At 45.9% G+C, this 19,452-nt stretch overlaps 1 protein-coding gene across 7 annotated transcripts in view; it reads right to left on the reverse strand.

Moving 5' to 3' along the window:
- Positions 1-19,452, reverse strand: part of MSRB3 (methionine sulfoxide reductase B3) — a 411,351-nt gene that overhangs the window by 158,694 nt on the left and 233,205 nt on the right. For all 7 annotated transcript variants that reach the window (XR_013215777.1, XR_013215776.1, XM_077265195.1 and 4 more), the window contains one exon: positions 15,555-15,663. Coding sequence is in view for 5 of the 7 variants with exons in the window: in XM_077265195.1 (XP_077121310.1) it covers positions 15,555-15,663 (109 nt within the window). In the remaining 2 variants the exon portion in view is untranslated. The remainder of the gene's footprint in view (positions 1-15,554; positions 15,664-19,452) is intronic.

The raw sequence follows: 19,452 nt of genomic DNA on the forward strand, positions 1-19,452 counted from the left end.
GCGGAGAGTCTTCCTCCACATCGGCCGTATGACAGTCCAATTGAGCTCACTCCTGGATCTATCCCCCCCAGGGGTAGAATCTATCCACTGTCTCTAGCTGAGACCCAGGCCATGTCAGATTATATGAAGGAGAATCTGGCCAAAAGGTTTATCTGGAAGTCCTCCACTCCCGTGGGCGTGGGATTCTTCTTTGCCAAAAAAATGACGGCTCTCTTCATCCTCGTATCGTCTTTAGAGGTCTTAATGATATCACAGTCAAGAACAGGTACCCTCTGCCGCTTATCCCGGAGCTTTATGATCGTTAACGAGGGGCACGGATCTTCACTAAACTTGATTTTAGCGGAGCCTACAACCTGGTCCGTATTCGCCCCGGGGACGAGTGGAAGACCGTGTGTAACACCCGGGACAGGCATTACAAATATTTGGTCATGCCCGTCAGCCTCTCCAATGCTCCCGCGGTATTTCAGGAGTTTGTCAATGACATCTTCCGTGATCTCTTATACACCTGCATTGTGGTTTACTTGGATGACATCCTCATTTTTTTCCCGGATCTGCCTTCTCACAGAAGGAGCCATTCGCCAAGTCATGCTACAATTAAGAGAGAATCATCTCTATGCCAAGTTCGAGAAGTGTACCTTTGAACAGACATCCCCACCTTTTTTGGGGTATATTATCTCTGATTCCGGCCTAAAGATGGATCCTGAGAAAGTGTCTGCCATCCTCAGCTGGCCAAGACCTCTCGGGGTTAAGGCCATCCAACTTTTCCTTTGCTTCGCAAACTATTACAGACAATTCATTCCTCATTTTTTTTCGTTATCCAGGCCTATCTTGTCTCTTATCTGCAAAAGAACTAATCCCAATGTTTGGTCTTCGGAGGCTGAGAATGCCTTTCTAACCCTGAAGCAGGCCTTTGCAGAAGCTCCAGTGCTACATCGTCCAGAGGCCAGTAGACCATTCATTCTCGAGGTAGACGCCTCGTCCACGGGAGCCGCTGCTGTACTCTTCCAGAAGTCTTCTTCCGGTCTGTTAGTCCCCTGCGTTTTTTTCTCCAAGGCGTTTTCTACATCCGAACGCAACTATCGGAGACAGGGAGCTGTTGGCCATAAAATTGGCATTGGAGGAATGGCGGCACCTACTCGAGGGAACTATACATCCTTTCATCATCTACACTGACCATAAAAATCTGGCATACATTCAGTCTGCTCAAAGGCTCAATCCTCGGCAAGCCAGATGGTCTCTGTTTTTCACCCAGTTTGACTTTGAACTTCACTTCCGCTGGGCAATAAGAATGCTAAGGCAGACGCTCTGTCCAGGTCCTTCCAGTCGGCAAATGCAGAGGAGAAACCCTCACACTTCATCTATCCTTCCAGCATTATTACCGTGGCTCCCTTAAGTTTAGCTACCCTACCACCAGGTAAGACATTCGTTGCAGAGGACGACAGAGTAAGGGTATTACATTGGGAACATTCTTCTAAATTTGCCGGTCATGCTGGAACCAAGAAGACTACATCCCTTATCTCTTGCTATTATTCGTGACCCTCTATTCGCCAAGACGTTAAAGATTTTACGGCTTTTTACTCTCACTTCGCCAAGAACAAGATTCCAATGCAACGTCCCTCTGGGCTCTTGCACCCTCTTCCGGTACCTTCAGCTCCCTGGCAGCATATAGCCATGGATTTTATTACTGACCTGCCACGTTCCTCAGATTGCACTGTTATTCCAGTGGTCGTGGATCGTTTTTCTAAAATGGCTCACTTTGTTCCTTTACCTGGCTTACCATCTGCTCCTGAGTTGGCAAAGATCTTCATTAGTCATATCTTCAGACTCCATGAAATCCCTCAACACATCGAGTCTGATAGAGGAGTGCAATTTATCTCTCAGTTCTGAAGAACACTTTGCAGACTCATGAATGTAACTCTGGACTTTTCCTCTGCCTATCATCCCCAGACCAATGGCCAGATAGAACGAATTAACCAGGTCCTAACTTCCTATCTTCGGCACTTTTGTAATGCAAATCAGGATGATTGGGCTACCCTTCTTCCTTGGGTGGAGTTCACATATCACAATCACCCCAGCGAGTCTTCTACCAAGTCTCCTTTCTACATTGTCTCTGGGCAACATCCCAATATGCCTCTCCCGGTCCCTCTTGTCTCGGGTGTATCTGAAGCCGACTCTATGTCCATGGAATGTTCTCAGATCTGGGAGGAGACCAAGAGTGCGTTTGAAAAAGCTTCCAGCAGGATGAAGAGGCATGCAGATGAAAAGTGCGCTTGGTCTCTCCCCCTTATCTTCCTGGTGAGAAGGTTTGGCTCTCATCCAAGTATATCAGACTCAAGATTCCATCCTACAAATTGGGTCCCCGCTACGTTGGACCCTTTGAAATCATGAGACGAGTTAATAACATTACCTACAAGGTGAAGTTGCCTGCCTCGCTCCGGGTTCCCAACACCTTCCATGTGTCCCTCCTTAAATCCAATGGTACTTAACTGCTTCCATGCTTTCCTCAGTCACACCCCTCAACCCATTAACACCGAAAATGTCTTTGAGGTGAGGGATGCACTTACCATGAAGGAGGTTAGAGGGAGAACTTTTTTCTTGATTGATTGGAAAGGTTTTGGTCCTGAGGAGAGATCGTGGGAGCCCCGGGAGAACATCCATACACCCTGTATTCTTGGGAGGCTTTCCGGTCTTAGGAAGGAGGGATGTAAGGGAGGGGGTACTGTCACCGCTGTGGCCACCCGGTCCCACTATACTCACCTCACCTCATACTCCCCGCTCTCCTGGGTCCCTGCATGCTGGTGGATGGGATCTGGCCGTGGCATCTCAATACTTTCGGTCTCGCAGCTGCCTCGGGATTCTCACTGTCCGCACATACTCCCTGCACACCTTAGGTCACGGCCACGCTCTTCCCCAGAGCTTTATGCAGCTGCAAGTTCCTGACCCGGAAGTGTCGCCCTCCTAACAGCGGTCGGGTGCTGGGTATATCAGGCTGCTTCCTCCTAGAGGAAGCACCTGATTATTGCTCTAGCGCCAGCCCTGGTGCTGGTGTTAACTCAGGTCCCCTGTGCATCTAGTATCCCTGTCTGTAACTTGGGCTTACTTTGCTCTGCCTGTGCTGTCTGTGTATCTGGTGCCCCTGTCTGTAGCTTAGGCTAACCTTGCTCTGCCTGTGCTGTATTTTAGGACAAGTCCTCACTAAAGTCCCTGGAGGTCTTGGGTCCCATTCAATCTCCTCATCCTCTGGTCTTTGGATCCTGTCTCCCTCTCCCTGCCTTTTTCCTCTGGATCCTGCACCTCTACCTGCTCTACTCCCTGACTCTTTGCTTCCCCCAGTCCTCTCTGTCTCCCCCGTGCTACTCTTAGTGCCTTTTCCCTCCTACGAGCCACCCCCCTTGGTACAGGCTGATGTGGTATTGACTCCCCTGGGTCTGCCCCTGACGCTCCCTGTATAGGGGTCGGTCTCACTAGGTCAGCTCACTCAGGGGAGTTTTGGTATCATGACACAGAGAGTCCACTCTAGGAGTTGTTACACCAAGGGTGCACTGAACAGCCTTTTTAAACGATTTTATTAAACTACAGGACTATACCCTCTACAAGTTAATTGGCTTAGTTTATACTGTCAGTTTGGGTTGACAGATTTCCTTTAAGATCGAATTCAGATGTCCATGAACCACGCACTTTAGCCCCTATTCATCCAAACTGGGGCCACAAATCTTTATTTTTGCATAGAAATTATTACATTCATTGCTTTTTGTGGCATTCTCTAAACAAAAAATATTGGAAAAAGATGGAGTGAGCATACCTTATCAGCTACAGAGAAGTATTACCACTGCATTATGATGTCACCTCTGTAATTTGTGGTGGAAACTGCATATTTTTGGTGGAGTGCAGTGTTTGGCTTTTGACAATGGGTTGCAATAATGAGGGTAATTTAATATGCCTTTTGCTGGTCCTACTGGTATGTCACAAAATGCAGACAGTTTAATAAATCGGAGCTCTGATACACCAAAACTGGCACTTCTCACTCTTATTATGATGAGGGGGTGGGATGGAGAGGGGCACATGCCTCTTAAAGGCATTATCCGGTCTAAAACAACAAGTCTGCAGTCCCTCTATGTGACTGCAGACTTGTGTATCCTCATAGTTCACACACTGCACACTGTGAGTATTCTCCGATGACAGCACCAGGAGTGGCGGTCACGTGACCACAAGTATCCTATCCTATCAGAAAGAATCCGACTAGACTGCTAGACTGTTTCCGACGTGCTCAATGCAAGTGTATAGCTCGAGTCTGGAAACACTCTGCTTGGACTCTTGCCATGATTATGCATATCGCATATCTGCAGTCACGTGAGTGCCATTGCTGGCGCTGACACCGGGGAATCTTCACAGCATGCAGCATATGCACTATGAGGGTTCACAAGTCTGCAGTCACAGAGTGACTGCAGACTTGTTGTTTTAGACTGGAAACCCCTTTAATAAATCAGAAGCATCAGAAAAGTGGCGTGCACCTCCATGTGCACACATTGAGTATTTGAGTTTTTACCTCAGTATTTGTAAGCTAAAATAGTGGGAGTGAAGTGGGTGAAAAATACACAATTGGTGACATGTTTCTATTATACTTTTCCTCTGATTGTTCCACTACTGATTTTGGCTTACAAATATTGAGGTGAAATACTCAACGTTTGCACATGGTCTTACAATTTTAGGACCAAGGCCCTTAGGCCATGTGCACATGTTGAGTATTTGGGGAGCTTTTACCTCAGTATTTGTAAGCCAAAACTAGGAGTGGATGATAAAGACAGGAGTGGTGACATGTTTCTATTATACTTTTCCTCTGATTGTTCCACTCCTGATACCTGAATGTCCCCACAAAATAGGACAAAATTAAACTGCATTTTATGTGTTTTGTAATTAATTGTAATTACCGTATATACTCGAGTATAAGCCGAGATTTCCAGCCCAAAAAATGGGCTGAAAGTGCCCCTCTCGGCTTATACTCGAGTCATGGTCGGCGGTGGGTGAGGGGGAGCGATGACTGTCAAATACTCACCTGCTCCTGACGCGGTCCCTGCATGTCCCACGTGTCATGAATCCCCAATGGCTAGGGATAGCACAGGATGAGCAAAGTATAATAAATATCGGACGAGCTCTAGGGTGATGGAACCTGGGCTGACCGCTGCCCTACGCCTGACAAACGCAACTAGAGATAGCCAGGGAGCGTGCCTACGTTGGTTCTAGACGCCACGCACCAGCCTAAGAGTTAACTAGTACTGCAGAGAAAACAAAGACCTCACTTGCCTCCAAAGGAATTAACCCCAAAGATATAGTTGCCCCCCACATGTATTGACGGTGAAATGAGAGGAAGGCACACACATAGAGATGATGTATATAGCTTTAGCAAATAGAGGCCCGCTGAAAACTAGAAAGCAGAATGACACAAAAGGGGACTGAGCGGTCAGCAAAAAACCCTAATCAAAAAAACCATCCTGAGATTACAAGAACCCATGTGCCAACTCATGGCACATGGGGAGAACCTCAGTCCACTAGAGCAACCAGCTAACAAAGAGACATTCTAAGCAAGCTGGACAAAAAAACCAAACAACTGAAAATCAGCACTTAGCTTATCCTGAAAGATCTGGGAGCAGGTAGGCAGGAACCAAACAGAGCACATCTGAACACATTGATAGCCGGCAAGGGAAATGACAGAGAGGCCAGGTAAAATAGGAAACACCCAGCCTCTCATGGACAGATGGAAACCAAAGGCCGCAACCCACCAAAGTCAACCAGTACCAGCAGTAACCACCAGAGGGAGCCCGCAAACAGAATCCACAACAGTACCCCCCCTTGAGGAGGGGTCACCGAACCCTCACGAGAACCCCCAGGGCGATCAGGGTGAGCTCTATGGAAGGCGCGGACCAAATCAGTCGCATGAACATCGGAGGCGACCACCCAGGAATTGTCCTCCTGACCATAACCCTTCCACTTAACCAAATACTGGAGTTTACGTCTGGAAACACGAGAATCCAAGATCTTTTCAACAACATACTCCAATTCTCCCTCCACCAGCACCGGAGCAGGAGGCTCGACCGAAGGAACAACAGGCACCTCATACCTCCGCAACAACGACCGATGGAACACATTATGAATAGCGAACGATGCTGGGAGATCCAAACGGAAAGATACAGGGTTAAGAATCTCCGAGATCCTATAAGGACCGATGAACCGAGGCTTGAACTTAGGAGAAGAGACCTTCATAGGGACAAAACGAGAAGACAACCACACCAAGTCCCCAACAAGAAGTCGGGGACCCACGCGGCGACGGCGATTAGCAAACTGCTGAGTCTTCTCCTGAGATAACTTCAAATTGTCCACCACCTGATTCCAAATGTGATGTAGCCTGTCCACCACCACGTCCACTCCAGGACAATCCGAAGACTCCACCTGACCAGAGGAAAAACGAGGATGAAACCCCGAATTACAAAAAAAAGGAGAGACCAACGTGGCCGAACTAGCCCGATTATTAAGAGCAAATTCGGCCAGTGGCAAAAAAGCAACCCAGTCATCCTGATCAGCAGAAACAAAACACCTCAAATAAGCTTCCAAGGTCTGATTAGTTCGCTCCGTCTGGCCATTCGTCTGAGGATGGAATGTAGACGAGAAAGACAAATCAATGCCCATCTTGGCACAAAACGTCCGCCAAAATCTAGACACAAACTGGGATCCCCTGTCAGAAACGATATTCTCCGGAATCCCATGCAAACGAACCACGTTCTGAAAAAATAAAGGAACCAACTCAGAGGAGGAGGGCAACTTAGGCAAGGGCACCAAATGAACCATCTTAGAAAAGCGGTCACACACAACCCAGATAACGGACATTTTCTGTGAAACCGGGAGATCAGAAATAAAATCCATGGAAATGTGCGTCCAAGGCCTCTTCGGGATGGGCAAGGATAACAACAATCCACTAGCCCGTGAACAGCAAGGCTTAGCTCGAGCACACACTTCACAAGACTGCACAAAGGTACGCACATCCCTAGACAAGGAAGGCCACCAAAAAGACCTGGCCACCAAGTCTCTTGTACCAAATATTCCAGGATGACCAGCCAACACAGAAGAATGGACCTCGGAGATGACTCTACTGGTCCAATCATCCGGAACAAACAGTCTTTCTGGTGGACATCGATCCGGTTTATCCACCTGAAACTCCTGCAATGCGCGTCGCAAGTCTGGGGATACGGCGGACAATATTACCCCATCCCTAAGGATACCAGCAGGCCCAGTGTCTCCAGGGGAGTCAGGCACAAAACTCCAGGAAAGAGCATCTGCCTTCACATTCTTTGAACCTGGCAGGTATGAAACCACGAAATTGAAACGAGAAAAAAATAACGACCAACGAGCCTGTCTAGGATTCAAACGCCTGGCAGACTCAAGGTAAGTGAGATTCTTGTGATCAGTCAAGACCACCACGCGATGTTTAGCACCCTCAAGCCAATGACGCCACTCCTCAAATGCCCACTTCATGGCCAAAAGCTCCCGATTACCCACATCATAATTGCGCTCGGCGGGCGAGAATTTTCTAGAGAAGAAAGCACATGGCTTCATCACCGAGCCATTAGAACTTCTCTGTGACAAAACCGCCCCCGCTCCAATCTCGGAAGCATCAACCTCCACCTGGAAAGGAAGTGAAACATCTGGTTGACACAACACAGGAGCAGAAGAAAACCGGCGCTTAAGTTCCCGAAAGGCCTCCACAGCCGCAGGAGACCAATCAGCAACATCAGCACCCTTTTTAGTCAAATCAGTCAAAGGTTTAACAATACTGGAAAAATTAGCAATGAACCGACGATAAAAATTAGCAAACCCCAAGAACTTCTGAAGGCTCTTAACAGATGTAGGTTGTGTCCAGTCACAAATAGCCTGAACCTTAACGGGATCCATCTCAATAGTAGAAGGAGAAAAAATGTACCCCAAAAAAGAAATCTTCTGGACTCCGAAGAGACACTTTGAGCCCTTCACAAACAGAGAATTGGCCCGCAAAACTTGAAACACCTTCCTGACCTGTAGAACATGAGACTCCCAGTCATCAGAAAACACCAAAATATCATCCAAATACACAATCATAAACGTATCCAGATATTCACGGAAAATATTGTGCATAAAGGACTGAAAGACTGACGAAGCATTGGAGAGTCCAAAAGGCATTACCAAATACTCAAAATGGCCCTCAGGCGTATTAAATGCGGTTTTCCACTCATCACCCTGTTTTATCCGCACCAGATTATACGCACCACGAAGATCTATTTTAGTGAACCACCTAGCCCCCTTAATGCGAGCAAACAAATCAGTAAATAATGGCAATGGATACTGGTATTTGACTGTAATCTTATTCAGAAGGCGATAATCTATACAAGGCCTCAGGGAACCATCTTTTTTTGCCACGAAAAAAAAACCTGCTCCCAGAGGGGACGAAGATGGACGAATATGTCCCTTTTCCAAGGACTCCTTAATATAATTCCGCATAGCAGTATGCTCTGGCAGTGACAGATTAAATAAACGACCCTTAGGGAACTTACTGCCAGGAATCAATTCTATAGCACAGTCACACTCTCTATGGGGAGGGAGCGAATTGAGCTTAGGCTCCTCAAAAACATCCCTATAATCCGACAAAAATGCAGGGATCTCCGAAGGAGTAGATGAAGCTATAGAAATCGGAGGTGCATCATCATGAACCCCGTGACATCCCCAGCTTAGCACAGACATTGTTTTCCAGTCCAGGACAGGATTATGAGTTTGTAACCATGGCAGACCAAGCACTAGTACATCATGTAAATTATACAGTACAAGGAAGCGAATCACCTCCTGATGAACGGGAGTCATGCGCATGGTCACTTGTGTCCAATACTGCGGTTTATTCATAGCCAATGGTGTAGAATCAATTCCTTTCAGAGGAATAGGAACTTCCAGAGGCTCTAGACTAAAACCGCAGCGTTTAGCAAATGACCAATCCATAAGACTCAGGGCAGCGCCTGAATCCACATAGGCATCGACGGAAATGGAAGACAGTGAAAAAATCAGAGTCACAGACAAAATGAACTTAGACTGCAGAGTATCAATGGCAAAAGATTTATCAACCCTTTTTGTGCGTTTAGAGCATGCTGATATAACATGAGCTGAATCACCACAATAAAAACACAAACCATTTTTCCGCCTATAATTTTGCCGTTCACTTCTGGACTGAATTCTATCACATTGCATAGTCTCAGGTGCCTGTTCAGAAGACACCGCCAACTGGTGCACGGGTTTGCGCTCCCGAAAACGCCGATCAATCTGAATGGCCATAGCCATAGACTCATTCAGACCTGTAGGCGCAGGGAACCCCACCATAATATCCTTAATGGCCTCAGAAAGACCATTTCTGAAGTTTGCAGCCAGGGCGCACTCATTCCACTGAGTAAGCACCGACCATTTCCGAAATTTCTGACAATATATTTCCGCTTCATCATGCCCCTGAGAGAGGGCTAATAAAGCCTTTTCAGCCTGAATCTCTAGGTTAGGTTCCTCATAGAGCAATCCCAATGCCAGAAAAAACGCATCCACACTGAGCAATGCAGGATCCCCTGGTGCCAATGCAAATGCCCAATTCTGAGGGTCGCCCCGTAGGAACGATATAACAATCTTGACCTGTTGAGCAGGGTCTCCAGAGGAGCGAGATTTCAAAGAGAGAAACAATTTACAATTGTTCCTGAAATTCAGGAAGGTAGATCTATCTCCAGAAAAAAACTCTGGAATAGGAATTCTAGGTTCAGACATGGGAGTGTGAACAACGAAATCCTGTATGTTTTGAACCTTTGCCGCGAGATTACTCAGGCTGGAAGCCAAACTCTGGACATCCATGATAAACAGCTAAGATCAGAGCCATTCAAGGGTTAAGAGGAGGTAAGAAGCAGCTAGACAGCAATTAAGGGCTAGGCAGCAAAACTCTGAAGGAAAAAAAAAAAAAAAAAAAATTTTCCTTGAACACCTCTTTTTCTCCTGCTTCAGCCCAAACAATTAACACTTTGTGGGCCGGCTATACTGTCATGAATCCCCAATGGCTAGGGATAGCACAGGATGAGCAAAGTATAATAAATATCGGACGAGCTCTAGGGTGATGGAACCTGGGCTGACCGCTGCCCTACGCCTGACAAACGCAACTAGAGATAGCCAGGGAGCGTGCCTACGTTGGTTCTAGACGCCACGCACCAGCCTAAGAGCTAACTAGTACTGCAGAGAAAACAAAGACCTCACTTGCCTCCAGAGGAATTAACCCCAAAGATATAGTTGCCCCCCACATGTATTGACGGTGAAATGAGAGGAAGGCACACACATAGAGATGATGTATATAGCTTTAGCAAATAGAGGCCCGCTGAAAACTAGAAAGCAGAATGACACAAAAGGGGACTGAGCGGTCAGCAAAAAACCCTAATCAAAAAAACCATCCTGAGATTACAAGAACCCATGTGCCAACTCATGGCACATGGGGAGAACCTCAGTCCACTAGAGCAACCAGCTAACAAAGAGACATTCTAAGCAAGCTGGACAAAAAAACCAAACAACTGAAAATCAGCACTTAGCTTATCCTGAAAGATCTGGGAGCAGGTAGGCAGGAACCAAACAGAGCACATCTGAACACATTGATAGCCGGCAAGGGAAATGACAGAGAGGCCAGGTAAAATAGGAAACACCCAGCCTCTGATGGACAGATGGAAACCAAAGGCCGCAACCCACCAAAGTCACCCAGTACCAGCAGTAACCACCAGAGGGAGCCCGCAAACAGAATCCACAACACCCACGGTCTCCGGGCACCGGCAGCTTCTTCCCCTGTTCAGTGGTCACTGGTACTGCTCATTAAAGTAATGAATATGGACTCCACTCCCATAGGGGTGGAGCCGCATATTCATTACTGTAATGAGCGGTACCATGTGACCGCTCACTACAGGAAGAAGCTGCCGAGCCTGGAGACCGTGTGACATGCAGGGACCGCATCAGGAGCGCCGGGAGCAGGTGAGTATTTCATATTCACCTTTCCGCGTTCAACCGATGCTCCGTCTTCCGCGTCCTTTGCAGTGACTGTTCAGGTCAGAGGGCGCGATGACGTATTAGTGTGCGCGCCGCCCTCTGCCTGAACAGTCAGTGCGGAGAGACGGGACGCTGAGGAGCAGCAACAAGAGGTGAGTATGTCATTTTTTTTTTTTTAGTGCAGCAGCATTACATGTGGCACAATGTTATATGGGGCATCTATGGTGCCATAATGAACTGCATGGAGCATTATATGGAGCATCTATGGGGCCATAATGAACTGCATGAAGCATTATATGGGGCATCTATGGGACCATAATGAACTGCATGGAGCATTATATGGGGCATCTATGGGGCCATAAAGAACTGCATGGAGCATTATATGGGGCATCTATGGTGCCTTAATGAACTGCATGGAGCATTATATGGAGCATCTATGGGGCCATAATGAACTGCATGGAGCATTATATGGGGCATCTATGGGGCCATAAAGAACTGCATGGAGCATTATATGGGGCATCTATTGGGCCATAAATAACTGCATGGAGCATTATATGGGGCATCTATGGTGCCTTAATGAACTGCATGGAGCATTATATGGGGCATCTATGGGGCCATAATGAACTGCATGGAGCATTATATGGGGCATCTATGGGGCCATAATGAACTGCATGGAGCATTATATGGGGCATCTATGGGGCCATAAAGAACTGCATGGAGTATTATATGGGGCATCAATGGGGCCATAATGAACTGCATGGAGCATTACATGGGGCATCTATGGGGCCATAATGAACTGCATGGAGCATTATATGGGGCATCTATGGGGCCATAATGAACTGCAATGAGCATTATATGGGGCCATAAAGAACTGCATGGAGCATTATATGGGGCAACTATGGGGCCATAATGAACTGCATGGAGTATTATATGGGGCATCTATGGGGCCATAAAGAACTGCATGGAGCATTATATGGGGCATCTATGGGGCCATAGAGAACTGCATGGAGCATTATATGGGGCATTTATTGGGCCATAAAGAAATGCATGGAGCATTATATGGGGCATCTATGGGGCCATAAAGAACTGCATGGAGCATTATGTGGGGCATCTATGGGGCCATAAAAAACTGCATGAAGCATTATATGGGGCATCTATGGGGCCATAAAGAACTGCATGGAGCATTATATGGGGCATCTATGGGGCCATAAAGAACTGCATGGAGCATTATATGGGGCATCTATGGGGCCATAAAGAACCGCATGGAGCATTATATGGGGCCATAAAGAACTGCATGGAGCATTATATGTGGCATCTATGGGGCCATAAAGAACTGCATGGAGCATTATATGGGGCATCTATGGGGCCATAAATAACTGCATGGAGCATTATATGGGACATCTATTGGGCCATAAAGAACTGCATGGAACATTATATGGGGCATATTTGTATATGGAGCATCTTATTGGGCCATAAAGAACTGTATGGAGCATTATATGGGACATATTTTAATATGGAGCATCTTAAGGGGCCATAATGAACTGCATGGAGCATTATATGGGGCTCCTGATTCAATATGGATATTCAAAAACACTTAACCTACTGATGTCTCAATTAATTTTACTTTTATTGGTATCTATTTTTACTTTTGACATTTACCGGTAGCTGCTGCATTTTCCACCCTAGGCTTATACTCGAGTCAATAAGTTTTCCCAGCTTTTTGTTGCAAAATTAGGGGGGTCGGCTTATACTCGGGTCAGCTTATACTCGAGTATATACGAGAGCTTAAAGGGAACCTGTCACCCCCCCCCCAGGCGTTTGAAACTAAAAGAGCCACCTTGTGCAGCAGTAATGCTGCATTCTGACAAGGTGGCTCTTTTAGTTATTGGTGCTGTAACTGCAGAAATCATCCGTTTTGTCATTTGTCCAAAATACCTTTCTACAGTCAAGGAGGCAGGCCTTTCCCCCTGCTGCAGACGCCACACAGCCGTCACTCAAATCCTCTTGGTGCCGGGCGCCGCCTCCTCATCGCTGTTTTGAAATGAGCCGGCGCCTGCGCTCTTTTCTCCTGCCTTGGGCAGGCGCAGTGAGCGCTGCCCGTCCTCTGTGCTCATATGCAGTCTAGCTGACGGCGCCTGTGCAGCCGCCCTGCCTGTGAATCCCCGCCCGCAGTGTCTTCTGATTTATTCTCACTGCGGGGCGGGGATTCACAGGCAGGGCTCATTTCAAAACAGAGATGAGGAGGCGGTGCCCGGCGCCAAGAGGATTTGAGTGACGGCTGTGTGGCGTCTGCAGCAGGGGGGGAAAGGCCTGCCTCCTTGACTGAAGAAAGGTATTTGGGACAAATTACAAAACGGATTATTTCTGCAGTTACAGCACCAATAACTAAAAGAGCCACCTTGTCAGCATGCAGCATTACTGCTGCACAAGGTGGCTCTTTTAGTTTCAAACGCCTGGCAGGGGGGTGACAGGTTCCCTTTAATAGACAATTTATAGCATGAATTAATCCGGCTACTTTCCTTTGTAAAACAGTATTAAATTCTCTCCAATTTTCTCCCTATCTCTTCACAACTGGGGGATATTTCTCAAGCTACAAAAATCAGATTTCTGGCAAAATTTTCACCAAAAAAGTGTTTTCCATGATTTGCACCATTTTATGCTTTTAAGACACTTTATGTGCCTTATCGTACAAACTCCGTGCACCAAAAATACACCAAAATTTTGATTCAGATTTCTTGATCAAAGTAAACTAATAGGAAATGAAAATGTACACTAAACAGTCTACAGATGTGCGAAAGTAATCAAACAGCATCAATCAATGTGATAAACATTGCACTGTCTAAGGCCTGTTTCACACGTCAGTGCCTCCGATACGTGTAGTGACAGTTTTCTCATGTGCCGGAGACAATGACACAGGTAGACCCATTAAAATGAATGGGTCTATGCAGATGTCAGCGTGTTTTCACGGACTGTGAGTCCGTGTGCATAACATGCAGACATGTCCGTTTTCATCCGGACACACGGCCCACAAAACGTGCCACACATGCACACGGAGAACAGTGTACACTGTCCTCCTTGCACACGGATGGCCGCAGGGGAAGCAGCGCTACTGTAAGCAGCTGTTCCCCTGCGTGTGGTGCTGAAGCCGGCTTTCATCCACTGTACCCTGCTCTGCTGGTGAGCAGGGGACAATGAATGAAAGAAAAAAAATGGCGTGGGTTCTCCTCTATATTTGACAACCAACCCAGCAAAACTCACAGGTGCGGGCTGCTATTCTCAGGCTGGAAAGGGGCCATTGATATAGGCCCCCCCAGCCTAAAAAAAAGCATCTGCAGCTGCCCAGACACATCTAAATTACTAATCCTACAGTTGTTAAAGGGTTAATAAAACACACACACACAGTAAGAGAAAAGTCTTTTAATTAAATAAAACAATACACACACTTTTTCCACCTTTATTGTTCCGCCATTCCAAGCGAAGCCATCGTTCTCCTGTAATAAATCATAAAATTAAAAAACAACAATATACCCATACCTGTCCGCCGTACAGTCAAGTCCCATGCAGTAATCCATATCTGGAGGCATTTACATTTTACAACCGGAAGCGCTGCTAATGCGACCGCTCCCGGCTGTAAACGACTGGGGAATGAATGAAATGATTGGAGCAGAGCTTCGGTGGCTAGCGGTGACATCACCAAAGCTGCGCCCCCTGGCGGCATGAACTCAAATGATTTTCCCACGCTGAAGAGTTAATTTGAGTTCATGCCGCCAGGAGAACAATGGCTTCGCTTGGAATGGCAGAACAATAAAGATGGAAAAAGTGTGTGTATTGTTTTATTTCATTAAAAGGCTTTTTTCTTACTGTGTTTTATTAACCCTTTAACAACTGTAGGATTAGTAATGGATAGGTGTCTTATTGACACCTCTCCATTACTAAGATGGCTTAATGTCACTATACAATAGGAAGGTGACATTAACCCCTCATTACCCCATATACCACCACAACAGGGCAGTGGGAACAACCGGGCAAAGCTCCAGAATTGGCGCATCTAATAGATGCGCCTTTTCTGGGCAGCTGCGGGCTGCTTTTTTTAGGCTGGGGGGGTCCATATCCATTGCCCCTTACCAGCCTGAGAATAGCAGCCCGCACCTGAGTTTTGCTGGGTTGGTTGTAAAATATAGGGGGGACCCCACATCGTTTCTTTCTTTCATTAACAGCCGGCTTCAGCACCACACGCAGGGGGACAGCGCTTATTGTAGCACTGCTTCCCGGCGGCCGTCCATGTGGTCCTGATGCGGCACACAGCTGCCACACGTGTGCCACACGGATGTGTCACAAGGGCACACAGACGCGGATATCTCCGGTACCGGATTTTCCAGTACTGGAAATATCAGGAGGTGTGAAACCAGCCTAAGACAGTATTTTAGTATTGATAAATCTACCCCATCTTGCTTACATTTCAGCAAATGCTAAGTTCATGTGATCTATCTCACCTTTCTGTCCCCTTTTCTTGGGTGACATGATACTGCTTTGGAGTTAGTCGTTTCCTTAATTCTTGCTCAGTGAAAACCACCTTGCAAGTCTTTTTTTCCTTTCGAGTTCCTGGAAATAACAAAAAAAAAAGAGGAGTTGATTATTAATTGCAGAATGATTACCTTGGCGTTTAGTAACTTCACAGCTTCTGCATTAGTTAGTCACATACTTAACCTGTTTCTACAATTACAGTACAGCTTAGCCAAGGAATTGTACTGCAGCAAGGACGCGATGCAGCAGCCAAAGCCTTTCCGATGCTACAGTAAAAACTTCAAAGTCATTCTGAAATAGCGAACGCTCCAACCACAAACTTCCCATAAAACAATATAGAACAAGCTAATAGCACAGCTTTGCTGACAAGGGTATCCTGAGCCCACAACATTCATACACTAAAAATACAAGAGCTTTAATGTTATAAATGGCAATATACATATTAATTCATCCAAAGAATTGTTAAATTACTATGCATAAAATCACCCACAGAATCACAGTTTTTGAAGTCTCCAAATGGTGTCCTTAATAGTCCAATTTAATGTGTGATTTTGAAGAAAATGATTAATGGCCACTATCACTGTTAGTCCATGAGCCGGGCCAGATATCGGTACCACCCGGAGTGACTAATTCTCTTTGGTATTTTTAGGTAGATGCATGTCTGTAGTTTATTTTTTGATATGATAGCCCTTACATATACGTAGCTTATTAACCCCTTCAGCCCTAGGCCTATTTGTACCCAAGTGCCTAAGCCAATCTGACCTGTGCCACTTCATGGGCTAATAACTTTGGAACGCTTTCACCTATCCAAGCCATTCTGAGATTGTTTTCTCGTGACATATTGTACTTCACGTCAGTGCTAAATGGGAGTCAATATATTTTACCTTTCTATATAAAAAAATGCTAAATATTCGGAAATTTTGGAAAAATCAGCAATTTTTTAACTTTGAAATTCTCTGCTTTTTACAAAAATACTGATACCCCCCATAATAGTTATTAATTTACACTCCCCACATGTTTACTTCATATTGGCATCATTTTGAAAATGAAACCTTATTGTTTTACGACGTAATAGGGCTTATAGTTTTATGCGCAATTTTTCACATTTACAGCAAAACCCACTTTTCAAAGGACCAAGTCACTTCTGAAGTCACTTTAAGGGGCTTACATAACAGAAACCACCCATAAATTACCCCATTTTGCAAACTACACCCCTCAAGCTGTTCAAAACTCATTTTTAAAAACTGTTAACCCTTTAGGTGTTCCACAGGAATTTTAGCATGAGCCAAGAACCAAATATGACGATATCGGTACCACCCGGAGTGACTAGATGTAGTATTTGTAACAAAATTTAATCCAAGTTATGTAAATACACACTGAACATGTCATGTGCATATATATATATATATATATATATATATATATATATATATATATATATATATATATATATATATATATATATATATATATATATATATATATATATATGTTACTCCATAATATCTTCAACATCGGACTCTGAATCTGACTGTTGTTCTACTGGCTCGTCTTCAGTACCCTTGTTCTGGCATGTCTGTAATCTGCACATGTCTGTGCACTTCAGGCCATTGCTGAGGCAAGTACACTGAGGAAGTTCACATGACCGCACACACTTGCAGGACAGTAGCTGTATAATAGCTTCTGGTGCTGGTGCCCCTTGCATCCACTTGACAACAAGCTTTCCGTCGTTATCTATCATCCAACCGCAGTCTGTTGGGTTTGCAACCCATGGCTGGCTCTGCAGACTTCTCCTCCAGATCGCAGCCTGGTAGTTTGCACGCAGTGCATGCATGAAAAGGCAGTCCTGGCAAGGAGGGAGTTGACTTGACTCTACCACTCCACGTCTGGCACAGAACAGCTGATAACGGAGCCTGTTTACCTCAGTTGTTTGGGTAGTTGGCAGGTACATGTGGCAGGTGATTTCCTGTAACTTCTCAAAAAGTTCGGTAGACACTTCCCATGAACGACCAACTTCCTGAAAGGCATCCTGGTATGTCTTGTTCATCTTCAACTGCTTGAGTGTCGTCATCTTCCCACGGCCAGCGAATGCACTGACGGTGTCACAGCCTGTAAATGCATGCATACCAATCAATGAATCACATACGCTGCCTCCCAATGTTCGGCTCAGAGTGGTGATATCCAGGAATCTTGTCCGGTTCTGTGTACCGCATTTCTGGAACAGGTGGGATGGGATTTTGTGGCACATGCCCAGACACAGGACCATGACATCAGTATCCTCCGAAGTGATGATGACCGACTTGTAACCAGATTCTGCTGCATGAAGAGCATGGAGAAGGAGGCGTGTGTCTGCTTCTTCTTGATTTGACTTAAGGTCAGCAGCCTCTTCCCACTGTTCTTTGGTGATCTTAAAGCAGAGCTGCTCACATGTGACATACAGCTCCTTCTCCTCAAGCTTCTCCCTGTGGTGTTTCGCCTTCCATTCTTCTACCAGAAACTTTATGAGACTTGCCTTGTTGGAGGAACTACTTAGAAGCTTTTTCCACTGCTGGATGTTGTGCCCATGTTGAATGTTCTTGAAATGGATCCCTGTGCCTTCATATCTGTTGACTCTTTCTGTATCTTTGATGGATGTCAAAATGGGACACCCATTCTAATTATAATGTTCTTGAACTTCTCCTGTTTCCAGATAACCTCGGCAGCTTTGGCATAGAGTGCTTGATCAAACACACACACAATTCTGTTAAGCTTCAGGGTCTGCATGATGGCATGTGTTTGCTCCAAGACTTCATTCACAGTGGACATGGCTGTTGCAGGAGCATTGATAGTGGGCAGGTAGCTTACAGTGTCCTGGGCCACTACAATGTCGCTGCGGATTTTTATGTTGAACCCAGTCCAACTGCTGGTGGTCTGATCCTCATGGTCTGACATTCTAGCCAGAAGCCAGATATGGTTTTTGGTTTTTGAATCCTGGACCTCCTTGGTAGTGTTAACATTCGAAGTCTCAATCCTGGGTGGCTCTCCCCGCTGCCCAACATTGTATATCGGTAGCATTAATTCTGTCAGAGTTATGCTTCTTTTCTTCGACTTGGTTACATCTGGCAGGACTTTCTTTGTCACAGAGCATGCAACATTGGACTGAACAGCAATGCCATTGACTCTATGAGATGTACCTGCTCCACTTAGTGTCTCCTCAAGTCTGTCAATGTTATCCCAGGCCAGGGTTGTGAACACACCTGGGTAGATACTTGCTGGCATTGGGATGTCATCCTTTGAACATTCCAACTTCTGGATACAAAGGGCTGTATCGATCTCCTCAGCCATTGAATATGACACACAGTGGCCAAGACGATTCAGAGTTCGAATCAGTTCTGTATTGCCGGTCAAAGACTTAACTGCAAAGGATAGCAGTACGTGCTTTGGTGGCTTTGTCTTTCCATTGGTAACAGCAAAAACCAAGTCACTGCCGAAGGATGTGGCAAGACGTTGAGCTCTTTCACAGGTAGTTTGGCACTCACAATCTCCTGTAAGCAGGGTTTGCAGGAATTGAGTGACTAATGCAGGAACGACATTCTGATCTGTATTGGGAGGCCATGGCTGACTCACATCTTGCTTCTTGATCTCATTCCTTAGCTGCATTGCTGCTTTGGTTACGATATCTCCAGAGTTAGCAGCTCTTGCTTCTTGCAGATCTTTTGTCATGCTGTGTACTTGCCGGACAAGGTCGTCCATTGATAGGCTACATGGATAGACTAGAAGCTTACCTTTCTCATCTGAGAGAAAGCGGAGTGATTCCCCAATCTCTGTTTCAAGTTTTCGTCGAACATGTTTCTTTGTCGATGGTTTCAGTTGGATGATACCACGGGA

Source organism: Ranitomeya variabilis, chromosome 5, assembly GCF_051348905.1.
Source record: "Ranitomeya variabilis isolate aRanVar5 chromosome 5, aRanVar5.hap1, whole genome shotgun sequence".
Taxonomy (NCBI): domain Eukaryota; kingdom Metazoa; phylum Chordata; class Amphibia; order Anura; family Dendrobatidae; genus Ranitomeya; species Ranitomeya variabilis.